A 12,255-nucleotide genomic window follows, 5' to 3' on the forward strand; every position below is an offset into this window, starting at 1 on the left:
CTTTTCAGGTGGCAAATAGACTAAATTGGGCCTCTGTCCATATCAGAAGGAAATCAGTATGCCATGACTTGTGTGGATACGGCTACTGGACTATTGGTTTCTTTTCCTGCACATTGTGCAGAACAGCAAACCACCAAGAGGGGCTTGGAGCATCTCTTTGCAGCCTATGGCCGGCCGCGGGTGATTGAGAGTGATCAAGGCACCCACTTTACTTGACAGGAGCTACAAGAATGGGTGCAGCAATTAGGAATAAAGTGGACATTTCATGTACCATATAATCCTACTGGAGCAGGCATGATAGAGAGTTGCAACAGTTTGTTTAAATCTGACCTGAAGTTGGACACCAATAGTCTACGGGGCTGGTCAGCTCGCCTATGGACAGTGCTGTGGTATTTGAATGTGAAGCCACGCAAAGGAGCTTTGAGCCCTGTGGATGTGCTCACACACTCTGCCGCCTCTCCTATACAATTGTATGTCCAAACTAAAGAAGAGTTTTTGAAGCCAGGATATGGCCAGCAGAGCAATATTCTGCTGCCAGCCCCTGCTGCATTAAGCCCTGGAGACACTGTTGAAGGGACATGGCCCTGGATATTTCAACACATGGACCAGCAATGGCTGGCCTTCTGGCACCTTGGGGGAAAGGCCTGGAAGCTAGTCTCATGAGTATTCCTGGAGTAAGAGCTGAGTGGCCCCCAAAGATCATGGTACTGTACCCAAAATGTCCAGGAGGTAAGACCATCCTGTGGAGAAGTTTTGTTTTATCTTTATGGCCAGTACATGGACCTTCCATAACCCTATATATTGACCCATCTGTAACTCCTACAGGAAGAGGGGTGAAAGTCTGGTATGCTAGACGAGGACGAGATCCCATTCCTGCCACTGTTTTATCACATGACCACTCTCTTGCATGTCTCCTACCTGATGGACAAGATTTGCCTATGCTGGTGTCATTAAAACATGTATCTTATCTCCCTGAAGGTTATTTTCTCCTACAGTCCTTGTGGCCTGAATGCGCCCCCTGGCTGCAGCTGCCACATGATGATTGCTCTGAACCCTTAGCTACTGCCTGCCTATGAATGGGCGAGCTATGGACTTAACCTGCATGGAACTTTGAACCTAGCTGAATCCTCCTGTTTGAGGATTGTCATGATTTTATTGCTGTTGCTATTGTTATGTCTTTAGTCAGGTCCTGGTGCTCCAGTTTTCTTGCCCAGGGGCCATTGTGGAAGAGGGGGAATGAGTAGATTGTAAGGCAAGATTTCTGGAGGGGTGGCCTGTGGGTAAAATTGTAATATTTCCAGAATATCTAGCCTGGCTTTAGTACATTTGCATATCCTCAGGGGTGGAGAGAAGTTCATCTCCTTATCAGTGGGTAATTACCTGGGCAACCAAGCGCTTATCTGAATCTGAGAGGTCAAGGGGAGGTCCTTGCTTGCTAGCTTCTGCTGGAGCAGGAGAGACAGCCCCGGAGTGCAGTTTGTAAGCAATAAATGGGTTTTAAACTTTATTTTTCCCTTTGACTGATTTTGGTTTTAGAGATATTTTGCTGCGGGTTTTCCTCTCCCCAAATTTACAGCTACCTAAGAGAAATGGGAAAAAATTATTGAAATTGGCATACTTATTCTAAGTTTTCTAATCAGTTGCTGAAGAGTAGTGGTATGCAAAAACAACAGAATAAAGATTATATCTTGCAAACTTTGTAGACATTTCTTTCACTTATAATTATTAAAAATAATTATTTAATTATTTTCCTATTTCAAATCTACCCAACAAAATTTTCTTTTCAGTTTTAACCTACTGTTTTTTTCTTGTTCAATAAGTTCCAGAACTGAATGGAATATGTAAGAATATTGTTGGAAGGAAGGAAAGAAACATTCAGATTCTCCTGGGCAATTTGGCTCCTACTCCTCCTTTTGCTAAACTAAAGCAATCAGAAACAGCTACAAGCTCTTTCCTGGCTGGGGAGCTGCAAGGGGTTAACCAGTCTTGGTTTACTAAGTATCTCTGACAGCCTTTTATCTGATCCTTCCTCCTTTCCTCCCCTGCCCACCCCCTTTTGTAAATGTCAACCACTTCCTGATGAGCCTAGTAGTGGTGAATTTCACACCTTTCTTTTCTTTGTGAAGAAACCTGGGTGTTAATGGTATAGCATTGGGTACCATTGTACATCTCTGGCTGTCTGTTAGTAAGCTGAGGGATGCCGGTGGAAAAAAAGTAGGAGAAGGTGAAGAAATTTGAGAGATGAGACTTGGAAATAGGTTCAAATCGGTCTCATTTTAGAGTATTTCTTTTATTTGCAACTTTTAGATGTGTGTTTGGAAAACAGTAACTGTAAAGAAGCTTAGTATTGAGAGTCTATACAAGTCCAGCAAAGGAAGGAGCTGAGGTTAGAAGGCTTCCTATTAAAAAGAAAAGAATAGCAATCAGAAAGAAAAAACTGAAGAACCTTCTCACCTTTCGTTCTACAGGTGTATTTACAGGACACAGCAATGGACACTTGGTCAGTTGATCAGGTCTGTAGTTGGTTGGTGGAGAAAAACTTAGGAGAGCTAGTTCATCGGTTTCAAGGTGAGTTGTTTGCACTTTCAAAAAATGTTAATTGAGTGTCCTCTGTTACCATTAATTACTTTTGTTGCCTGATGCATGTGAACGTGGGTGTGGAGTTTCTGCAATGGGGAACTTTCATTTCTTCGCTGACTGTGGCAGAGTTTGCGTTTGACCTAGCATCCACAGGAGAATATTAAAAAAATATAAAGTCAAATAAAATAAAATGTTAAGAGTACTTAAAATACATATTTGATATATGCATATGATACTGTTTTATCCTTAAATAATACAGCATGTGTTTTTGTGCAGTGTTGAATTTACAAGTATTGAATATTGCGTGGGAGGTAGTATTAAGAACAATTTCCCAAGATTTTTTTCTTTATGAGCACAATGCCTGTTAGAGAGACTTGGAAGGGGGGAAAGTGTTAATGTGTAAGTAAAAGTTTTTGTTGTGGCTCCATGTTCTGGTACTTTCTTAGAAGCAGACATCAATTTGAAATTATGTAGTACCAGTGTTTTATTTTAGTCAAAAATGCACATTATTTTTTAATGGCAGAGGACAAGTTTAGATGATGCTTTTTAGCAACAGAAATAATTTTTCCTGCTCAGAGTGCTGTGTTTTATAGTGCTTTCCCAGGCAGGCGTGACGAGGGAGTTTTGTTTTGTTTTTCTTTTTCCCAGAGGAAGAGGTAAGCGGGGCCGCTCTTCTGGCGCTTAATGACAGGATGGTTCAGCAACTAGTAAAGAAAATTGGACATCAGGCTGTTCTGATGGACTTAATTAAGAAATATAAGCAGAAGAGTCAAGGACTGAAGTCCCCTGGAAGCCCTAGAGAAACAACCCTGGTCACACAAGCAGAAGTGAGCCCAGAGTAAGTCTGCTCAAGCTTGCCTGATTTTCGATGCTGTGCTTTCCCGATGATCATGATAACATGACATTTGGAGCTCAAACCTCTTTGAAAATTGCCACTGTTTTCAGCTAGGTTGTATGTACAGTATTTCTAATATCTGTGTAAATGACACTTTTTGCAAAGTTTTATGAGCTAAGATAGATTTTTTAACATACCATTGTTAAACACTCCCGTTGTTAGAGAAGTTTATAAACTGGGAGGTCCTGTATGGAAAGCTCTAGTAACAAGCCATTGAAACGTACACATAACACAAGCAGAAATGGACTCCTGCAGCTTAGGTCTTACAATCAGGGCATGGGAAAGGCATTTCTAACTGTTTTTGCTTTTCCCAAAACTATTTATTTATTTATCTATTTGCCAGAAGGATCCTTTATGATAACTAATTTATACTCTCCTCTAGAGGACTTGACAATATAATTTGTTACAGACTCTTTCCACAGTGGATTTTCTAATTTCTCAAGAGTATTCTTGAATACTGAATGCTATGATAGAATCCCATAAAAGTCATTTAGAAAAATCTGTGGAGGCTTTGGGATTTAGGAATGCTTTTATTTGCTTGTTTTTTATTACTGACTTCTGCAATGAAAAGGAATTATATAATTACATTTTCTGCTTTACAAATCTGTGCCCCAGGATCATTTCAGGCATTTTGATTTGGGTTTTCCATATTTGAGACTTTTTGCAAGTATTAAAGTTAAATAGTTGCTGTAGACCAATTAGTCATTAATTTTTAAAAGAAGATTATGATGTTTCATAAAATCTATGTTTATGGCTTCTTTTTTTTCAGATTATATCTGTGATAATCTATCTTCCTGTCTTTCTCTTTGATAAGCAATACAATGTTAGAGAGACCTGGCTTAAGTAATTTGATTTCTTGAATATTTGGATACTTGGGATAAGGAAGGGAACAATTAAGCTTGAAGGGATGGTCCACAGTTATTCTGGAGATTCTATTATCTGATTTATTTGAAGGATTTCACCTAAACATTGCTTTGTCATATCTATGTAAAAGCTCACTCTTCAATATATAACTTTTGATGAAGTTCCCTTAGCGTGCCTTTACTTTTTTGCAGCAAAGGGAGGGTGTAAACCTCAAATAGAGCTAAAAGTAATTTCCCAGCATTCTTGGATGAGTTGGATTTTGAGCTAGAAGTCCTATTCAGTTGACTGGAATTTTGATATTGCCTTGGCACGGCTTGGAAGAAAATAGTCTTGTTTCCACTGCAGATCAGTTTATAATGTTCTCTAGTAAATGAGAACTAGCTGGACTGCCAGAAAATCTGGGCTTCATTCCTGGTTCTACCACTGTCTTGGACTGATTTTGTTGAATGTTGACATTCCCACTGCTTCATCAGCAAGTTGTGAAAAGCAATGCAGTTCCTAACTCCATGCTATTCAGACTGATGTTAGAAGTATCATAATCTTTGAGAAAAATCTCTCAAATAGTTTTGTGTTAAATATTAAGCTTTGTTAACCTGATTAAGAAAGACATTTTCAAATGTAGCCACCACTCGGAAAACTGGTTTGTCCAGTAATTTATGAGTGGGGGTTTTTCACTCTACCCAGTAAATAGAAGACTCACCTTAAGAGTTGTGTTGTCTTGTATTCAAGTTAAATTATTCTGGTGCAAGACCACAATTGCAGATGGGTTTATTGGTTATATTTGGTTAAAATGCTTACTGGATATATTTGCTCATTGTCAAATATATTGTCAGGTGGGAATTATGATAATAAAAAGAGGCATGAGACTATATTTAATTAAATCTTTTCAGGATTTAATAAGGATGGGAAACTTGATATAGTAGAAAGAACCTGAAGCTAGGTATCATAACACTTTATTTTAAATCCTATTCTCATACTAGCTACTCATCTGACCTTGGAGATTTACTTGACTTTACTTAGTTTCAACTGTAAAATGAAGTGCGTGGAATACATGATGCTTAAGACTCCTTCTGAAGAGTGTGTAATGACTTTCTAGATCAGAGATTGCACATGGGTTTCAACTGGAGTGCAAGTTTCATTCAATGGCTAATGGTCGCCTGGTATATTATTTTGAAAAGGATTTATAGGCCACATCTTGACAGTATATTTGGCACCCTATTCAGATTTAGGCAAATGATAGCAAAATGTAATAGGTAGGGGTATTTGCAGGTGCTTTTGGTTATTGTTCTTACTGAAGCTGGTAGAAAAATCACTGGACAGGAAGTTGGAAAACTGAGGTCAACTCCTGGCACTGCTACTGAGTAGCTTGTGCTGCTAAGCAAATTGTTTTCCCTTCGGGGCTTCAGGTGCATCACTTGGAAAATGAGGGGTTAGTGAAGTGTGGTCCTTAGATCATGAAATTTCACAGATAATGAAAGTTCCCCCCACATTGCAGGGAGTAGAGAAGGGATCTGAGCCGAGAGTTGCTCTTCTTTTTCTTTTGGCAAATAATAACATTAACCAATAAAGGTACATTTTATTATTACCATCATTTCATAAAGAAAAGGAGTATCTTAACACCATTTACAAATATGACCCATTGGTAAAAACAGCATTGTTCCCTGGCACCAGTTTACCTCCGGTAAGGCATGTGTGAACCATGGAGTGAGATGACTCCAAAGGGTCCTTCGTTCGAGTCCTTTAGTCATGACACTAATGTGGAGCTTAGGGGTGGACACAGATCACAGTGTTCACTCTGGCCTGACCCCTACCCTCAGAGCTACTGGCAGATCAATGGCTGTGGCTCCTGTTGAGTAACCCCTGACCCACCTCTTCTTTCTTGATGACAGGAATGAGCAGTCCTCCCATCCAGCCAACCATGGGGAGCAGATGCCATCTTTCCATCCAACTGAAAACCTTGATAATAGACTAATTGACCAAAGAGTACTGAAACAAAGGTGAGGGTGCCAACTTCTAAGCATTTTAAAGCCAAATAATAATACTTGTCTTTTTTTTTTAAATGAGATTTCATGTGTTTAAGTGTACCTTCTAGGTAGAAACTTTGTTTTCCTGGAAGGGGATTATTTTATCAAGCGATGAAGATATTTTGTAAAAGATAAAGGTTAAGTTTTCTGATCTTTGTGTTGGACAAGTGAAGTTTTTAAATGATATCATGCATCTTTTAAGTGCATGTTGTTAATGAAAAAAAGGATTTATCTGTCAGACTGTCCAGGGTGCTTGTTACTAGCCACAGAGAATTTATTCAGTGAATAATGTTCTGTAGAATATGCCTTGTTTTTGTTTTGAATTTCCTAATTGTTGTTTTAACTTGCCTGTTCCTGATGGGGGCACTACTTTTGCAAGCATTTCCTTATATTTCTGTACTGGATTTTTTTGTGGTAGAGTATTTCAATATATGGGCTACATTGGAACAAGGGGAGCTACAGACTGAGAGAAGCAGCCCTGGAATGTGGCCCTCCGACCACGTCCTGAGGGTGACTGTGGGAAGGGTCTGGTATAAGAGTCATGATGGTCTCTACAGCATTTCCCATCCACCCAGCCTGTAAAGTTCATGGGTCACACATTTGTGCAGCAGACCATATGAGCAAATGCTTTTCTTTAAATGTACTGTCTCTGAAAGGAGAGATGTCAGCTTGTATTGGAGAATAATCAGGCAACAGTCAAGCCAGGGAATGGTACTCAAACTTTTCAAATACCCTTTATATTATCATGTCATTTAATCCACACAGCAAATCCTGCAAGGTGGGCATTATTCTGTATTTATTGTAAATGAGTAAAACTGAGATTTAGAGATGTCAAGGGGCTTTCCCAAAAGGTCATTCTGACCTCAGCATAGGGTCTACTGCTGTTGAAGTGGGGTCTCAGGGGACTGAGGGCAGCATCCTCAGACCCTGGCCGCCAGGCCCTGGAGCCCCGTGAGTGCAGGGGAAGGCTGTTCTTAAAAATGGGCTTTGGCTCTGGACTGCCCTCTCTGTTCTCTTCCCCTCTCTACCACCTTCAACCTCACACCCCTCTCCCTGGGCACAAAGGTCCCAGCTCTTTAAACTCTCCTAGTGCTAGGGCCCATTTTTCTCCATGCCACTGGCTCCTGTTTGGGGTGGTGAGCAAGATGGTAGAAGGCAATGTCTTAGACTTGGTCGCCACGGTTTTCCTGGTCTGAACTATGGTTCAGAAGATGTAAATACATTTTAATGGTTGTTTCATTCCCTTCCTTTCTGCTCACGGGTGCTTGTTGATCCTGAGCGCTTTCCTTTGCTGTGGCTCCACGTGTGTGGAGTCAGCTATGAGTTCTCAACTACCTCGCCCATCATAAAACTTGCAAAAGCAGGCAATCCCATCCCTAAGTGTTCAGGTGTGAGTAGAGACAGGAAAAGTGAGGATTGGTCCCTGTCGTCTGACTCTTGTTCTGCTGTGAATCCGTGTACAAATCTGCAAAGTGGGAATAATGACTATAATCCTTTCCTCCTGGTGCTTTTGGGAGGCCTGTTATCTAAAAATGGATAATACCTGCCAAGTGCCAAACATGGTGAGAGGAGGTGGAGAGCCACTCAGTGTGCTGCTGTCTGCCCAGCGCTGTTCCAGGCGGGATTCCCGCTTTCCTTAGAACTTCTTTTCTCTCCCTACTTCTGCTCCCTGTGAAAGATGAGGACGCGGCCTTCGACAGGTTCTGTAGGTCTTTTCTCCTTTCTAAGCTCTCTGATGATACTCTGTCCTCATATCAGTCCTGTCGTACCGGCAGGGCAGGAGTAGTATTCCCATGTCTTCATACAGCTGGTCGAAGCGGCCTGGTGCCTCATGGTGTTTGTCATTCTTCATAGTGCCTGTCAAGGGAGATAAGCAAACAGAACTGGCTTAGAAATGTAGAGAAATAGGAGGACTTGGAAACCAGAGCCAATACCCTCATGTCTTTCTAACCATAAAGTCTTTTCTAATCTGTAAAACCATCACTATCCACAACCATCTCAGAGTTAAGCAGGGCCAAAAATGAACTCGTGTCTCCTGCCTTAGTATATATTTGGGTGTAAAAAACCACATAGTCACTCAAACTAACTTAAGACAAGGGGAGTTTATTATAAGAAGCATTTCCCAGCATGCAAGGGCAGAACTCATGCGTTCCCTGGGCGTAGATGAACTGGTGCTGGGAAGGCAGAGCGTGCAGCTGTCCTTCCTTCTCTCCTGGAGCCGTGTATTGGCCATCTCTGTTTCTGCTCTGCTTCCCTAGTCTGCCTCATTCTTCTGTGAGATGGACTGATCCTTCTACTCATGCTGCTCTGTCCTGTTTGCTGTGGCTGGTGCATGACTAGCCATTTCCTTTGACTCCAGAGCAAATTCTCCCTGAAAACAGTTCCAGTCATCCCAGGCAATTGACTCAGCCTCTCAGAATTGCTTAGTTCAGTATCTAGGGAAAAGAAACTAAAGGCTCCAGTACTGTTCAGCTGTCCCTACTGGGTATTGTAGCCACTCTTGATCCCTTCTGCCTGGAGCACTGTTCATTCAACAAGTGTTGGTTAAGGACCTGCTGCACGGCTTTTGTGTCAGCCTCTGTTGTTCCCTCCCCTTACCTACCTGCTCATCCTTGAAGATTCTGTTCAAAATCCCTCTTTTGGAAGCCCCTCCATGGAAACTCCAGGCCAGGTGAGAAGCTCTAGTATGTGTAGCATCCTCTAGGTAGCTCTTGCTTTCCTTGTAGAATTAGATAATGGACTTGATCATGTAAAAGTCTATATGCCCTGGAAGCTGGAATCCCTCCTGGCCAAGGACCATGCCCTTGTTTTCATGGTAAACAGAGTGTCCCTGGCACACAGAGGCTAATAGGAGTTTTTAAACTGAGCTGAGGATGTGTGATTCAACAAAGACTGACTATATCTTTGTGGGCAGGATAAATATTGCAATATCATCAGTTTCTTTTTAGACCTTTTGATACAATTCATACTAAATATGTCAATTGTTTTTTAGCATAGTTAAACTCCTGGAGTTTATAAGCCATTCACACCTAAAAGCAGAAAGCTGATGGTGTCTGGCTACAAGGCTTTCATGAAGCCAGTTGCTTTTAAGAGCCAGGGAGAAATGGTGGGACAAGTGCTCCGCTTGGGGTCTCACATACCTATGTTGAAATTTTGACTCCTCCTCTTGCTTGCCAGGTGGTCTGTGCACAGTGAGGAATGGGGACATCCATCAGCACAGGTAGTCCTTGAGGGCCAAGTACCTGGCAGCTGTTACCACACCATACAAGGTGGCCATCATTGTCCTTGCAATATTTTTTCCTGTGTTTCCCAAAATGAACGTGAGCTTTCCATCTAGATGATTTGCAGACAGGATGAAAATGAAGGCTCTGGAGGCAGCCCATTTACCTGACTTTGGCTTGTGAAAAGCATCTAGTAGAGATGTGGGTGACCCACTGGATAAACCTGTGTCTCAGGGAAATGCTAGGGTGCTGTGACATGATGTAGTTTTCTTGGGTGACATTGTGCTATTTACTGAATTGCTTAAATGCCCTTTCTTGATGGTAGGATTACAAGGGCCCATCCTCAACGTGTGTTGGTGATCCTTTGGAAGGAACTTCGGAAGGAGTTTTTGCGATGCCATTCTTTGCTTTTCATCTACACTGTTTGAAACTGTTTGCTTCCCTCTTAGTACCTAATAAGGCATGAAATTGGATAAACAGGTAGAGGTTTCCTAAATGTTACTTTAAAAACACTTTGCCTGAACTTTAAATATATGTACACAGATGTATGCCTTTGGGCATAATTATAGATTAGTCATGGTTTCGCACATAGTTAAAAATTATTTTTTTCTTGGTCTGCTACCACTAGGAAATGCTACAGAATGATCTTACCCATCTGCCTGTGCTCAGTAAGGCAAATGTTAATGGGTCCACACTTGCTGAACTGTTGGTAGGCACTGTCACTCAGATTGAAGTGCTACAGCAGTGTGTACTTTATCCAGCACATCATAAAGGGCAGGTCCATGAAGTGCACCAGAGACAACACAGGTGATAAATTGCCACATTGAGAGGCTGAATCCCAGGTCAGTGGAACAACAAGGATCCCTCGGAGTGAAATGCAGGATTCCACTGTCTCCTACTCCCTGGGTAGCTGGAATATCCCTACCTAAAGGTTCTATGTTTTGGAAGTATTCCATTCTAACTCTAGTCCTTGATTAAAGATGCCCAGTGTACATTAACACAGTAAATGCTATGAGGAGTCCTGCAGTAAGAATACCCATTTACCTCTGACCCAGAATTCTCTCTTTGCAGAACATCTAAGTCGGGATTCATTTACTCATTCCATATGTAAAGATGTACTGGGGGTGTTAGTGTGTGCCAGGCACTGGTGTGGCACTGAGGATGCAGTAGTGAGCAGCAGATCGAGCCTCCCATCTCTCAGAGCTTGAGTTGTAATGAAGGGGAAAAAAAAGTAAATATGACACTACATTATAAATATGTTTAAGTGCCATATATATATATGTACACACACACATATAAATATATTTAAGACCAATGACACAGAAAAAAGGGAAAAGGCGGGCCAGGTAGAGTGTGAGAGGCAGTGTGTGTGTTGGTGTTAGTGTGCAGGTGGGTTCTGTTTCGGACGGGATTTTCAGGCAAGTCCTTCGACTTTGACTAGATGATTCTTCAACAGAAACCCAAGTGATGTGAGGAATATCGGCTCACTAAATTTAACCAAATTTTCCTTCAGTGCCAGAAATCTGTGGACCCAGGCAAACAACAGTTGAAGAATCAGGGGACATGGACCTGATGTAACTGATAAAAGAGTTCTCTGACTCCTGTCCAATCCATTAAGTCCAATAAGAGCTTTTGGAGATATTCAAAGTAAGCTTGATTTCTAATCTAGTTCCCCCCTCTTTGTGTATCCAAAAGTTATTGAATACACACCGTAACTAGGTATTATTTAGGTAGTGGGTGAGGTGGGGGCCCATCTAGTCCTTGCCTAGGGGAACTCAGAGCCTAGTAGACAAGACAGCTATGTAAGCCAACAACTGAAATATGGAGAAAGAGAGGCTGAAGTAGAAATGCACAGGGTCCAGAAATAGCCAAAGGAGAGAGAGAGAAAACTTTCAGAGGAGTGAGTGTGGAGAAGGCCTCAGCAGAAGGGCTTCACAAAAATCAAGGGAAGATTCTGAGAGGTGACTAGAAATTTATCCAAAGGAAAATGGGGCAGGAGAGGGAAAGGACATTCACAGGGAAGGGAACAGGATGTGCAAAGGTACAAGGAGCTGAACCAGCATAGGGGATTCTGTGTGGAGTATTTTTGGAATGGGAGAGATGGAGGCAGAGAGGACGCAGTTGCTGGGGCTGGTGAGGGGCCATTGCAGGGGTACAGAGGCTGTTGCCATGCCATTGAGCATGGCACTTCTTAACCCACACTGTATGTTAGATTCACCTGGAGGACTTCAGCCAGATCAGTGTCCTAGACTAGTGCTTCCCAAACTCTACTTAAAAGTCACCCACGAATCTTGTTAAAATGCACAGTCTGTTCAGGAGGCCGGGGTGGGGCCTGAGATTCAGCATTTCTGGCAAGCCCTCAAGTACTGTCAAAGCTCTTCTAGGACTACCCTTTGAGTAGCAAGGCAGTAGACTAGTAAGAATTTCTAGGGGTGTGCAATAACCTGAATATCTGTGTCCCTCCCAAATGCACATGTTGAAACCCTAATTCCAATGTGATGGTATTTGGGAGGTACTTAGGTCACGAGGGTTGATGTCTCATGGGTGGGCTTAATGCCCTTACAGGAAGAGGCCTGAGAGCTAGCTAGCTCTCTTTCTGCCCTGTGAGGACCCAGCAGGATGACAGCCTTCTGTAACCAGGTAAAGAGCATCCACCAGAGCCCAACTGTGC

The 12,255-nt window shown here is 42.1% G+C and overlaps 1 protein-coding gene across 1 annotated transcript in view; it reads left to right on the top strand.

Moving 5' to 3' along the window:
* The first annotated feature begins 2,190 nt into the window (after window positions 1–2,190).
* The window catches only part of SAMD3 (sterile alpha motif domain containing 3), a 41,864-nt gene continuing 31,799 nt past the window's right edge, over window positions 2,191–12,255 (top strand). The window contains exons 1-4 of the mRNA XM_036903813.2: window positions 2,191–2,258; window positions 2,469–2,568; window positions 3,229–3,418; window positions 6,229–6,336. Of these exons, the coding sequence (XP_036759708.1) occupies window positions 2,490–2,568; window positions 3,229–3,418; window positions 6,229–6,336 (377 nt within the window). The 5' untranslated portion in view covers window positions 2,191–2,258; window positions 2,469–2,489. The remainder of the gene's footprint in view (window positions 2,259–2,468; window positions 2,569–3,228; window positions 3,419–6,228; window positions 6,337–12,255) is intronic.

The sequence above is a fragment of the Manis pentadactyla genome, chromosome 12 (assembly GCF_030020395.1).
Source record: "Manis pentadactyla isolate mManPen7 chromosome 12, mManPen7.hap1, whole genome shotgun sequence".
NCBI lineage: Eukaryota > Metazoa > Chordata > Mammalia > Pholidota > Manidae > Manis > Manis pentadactyla.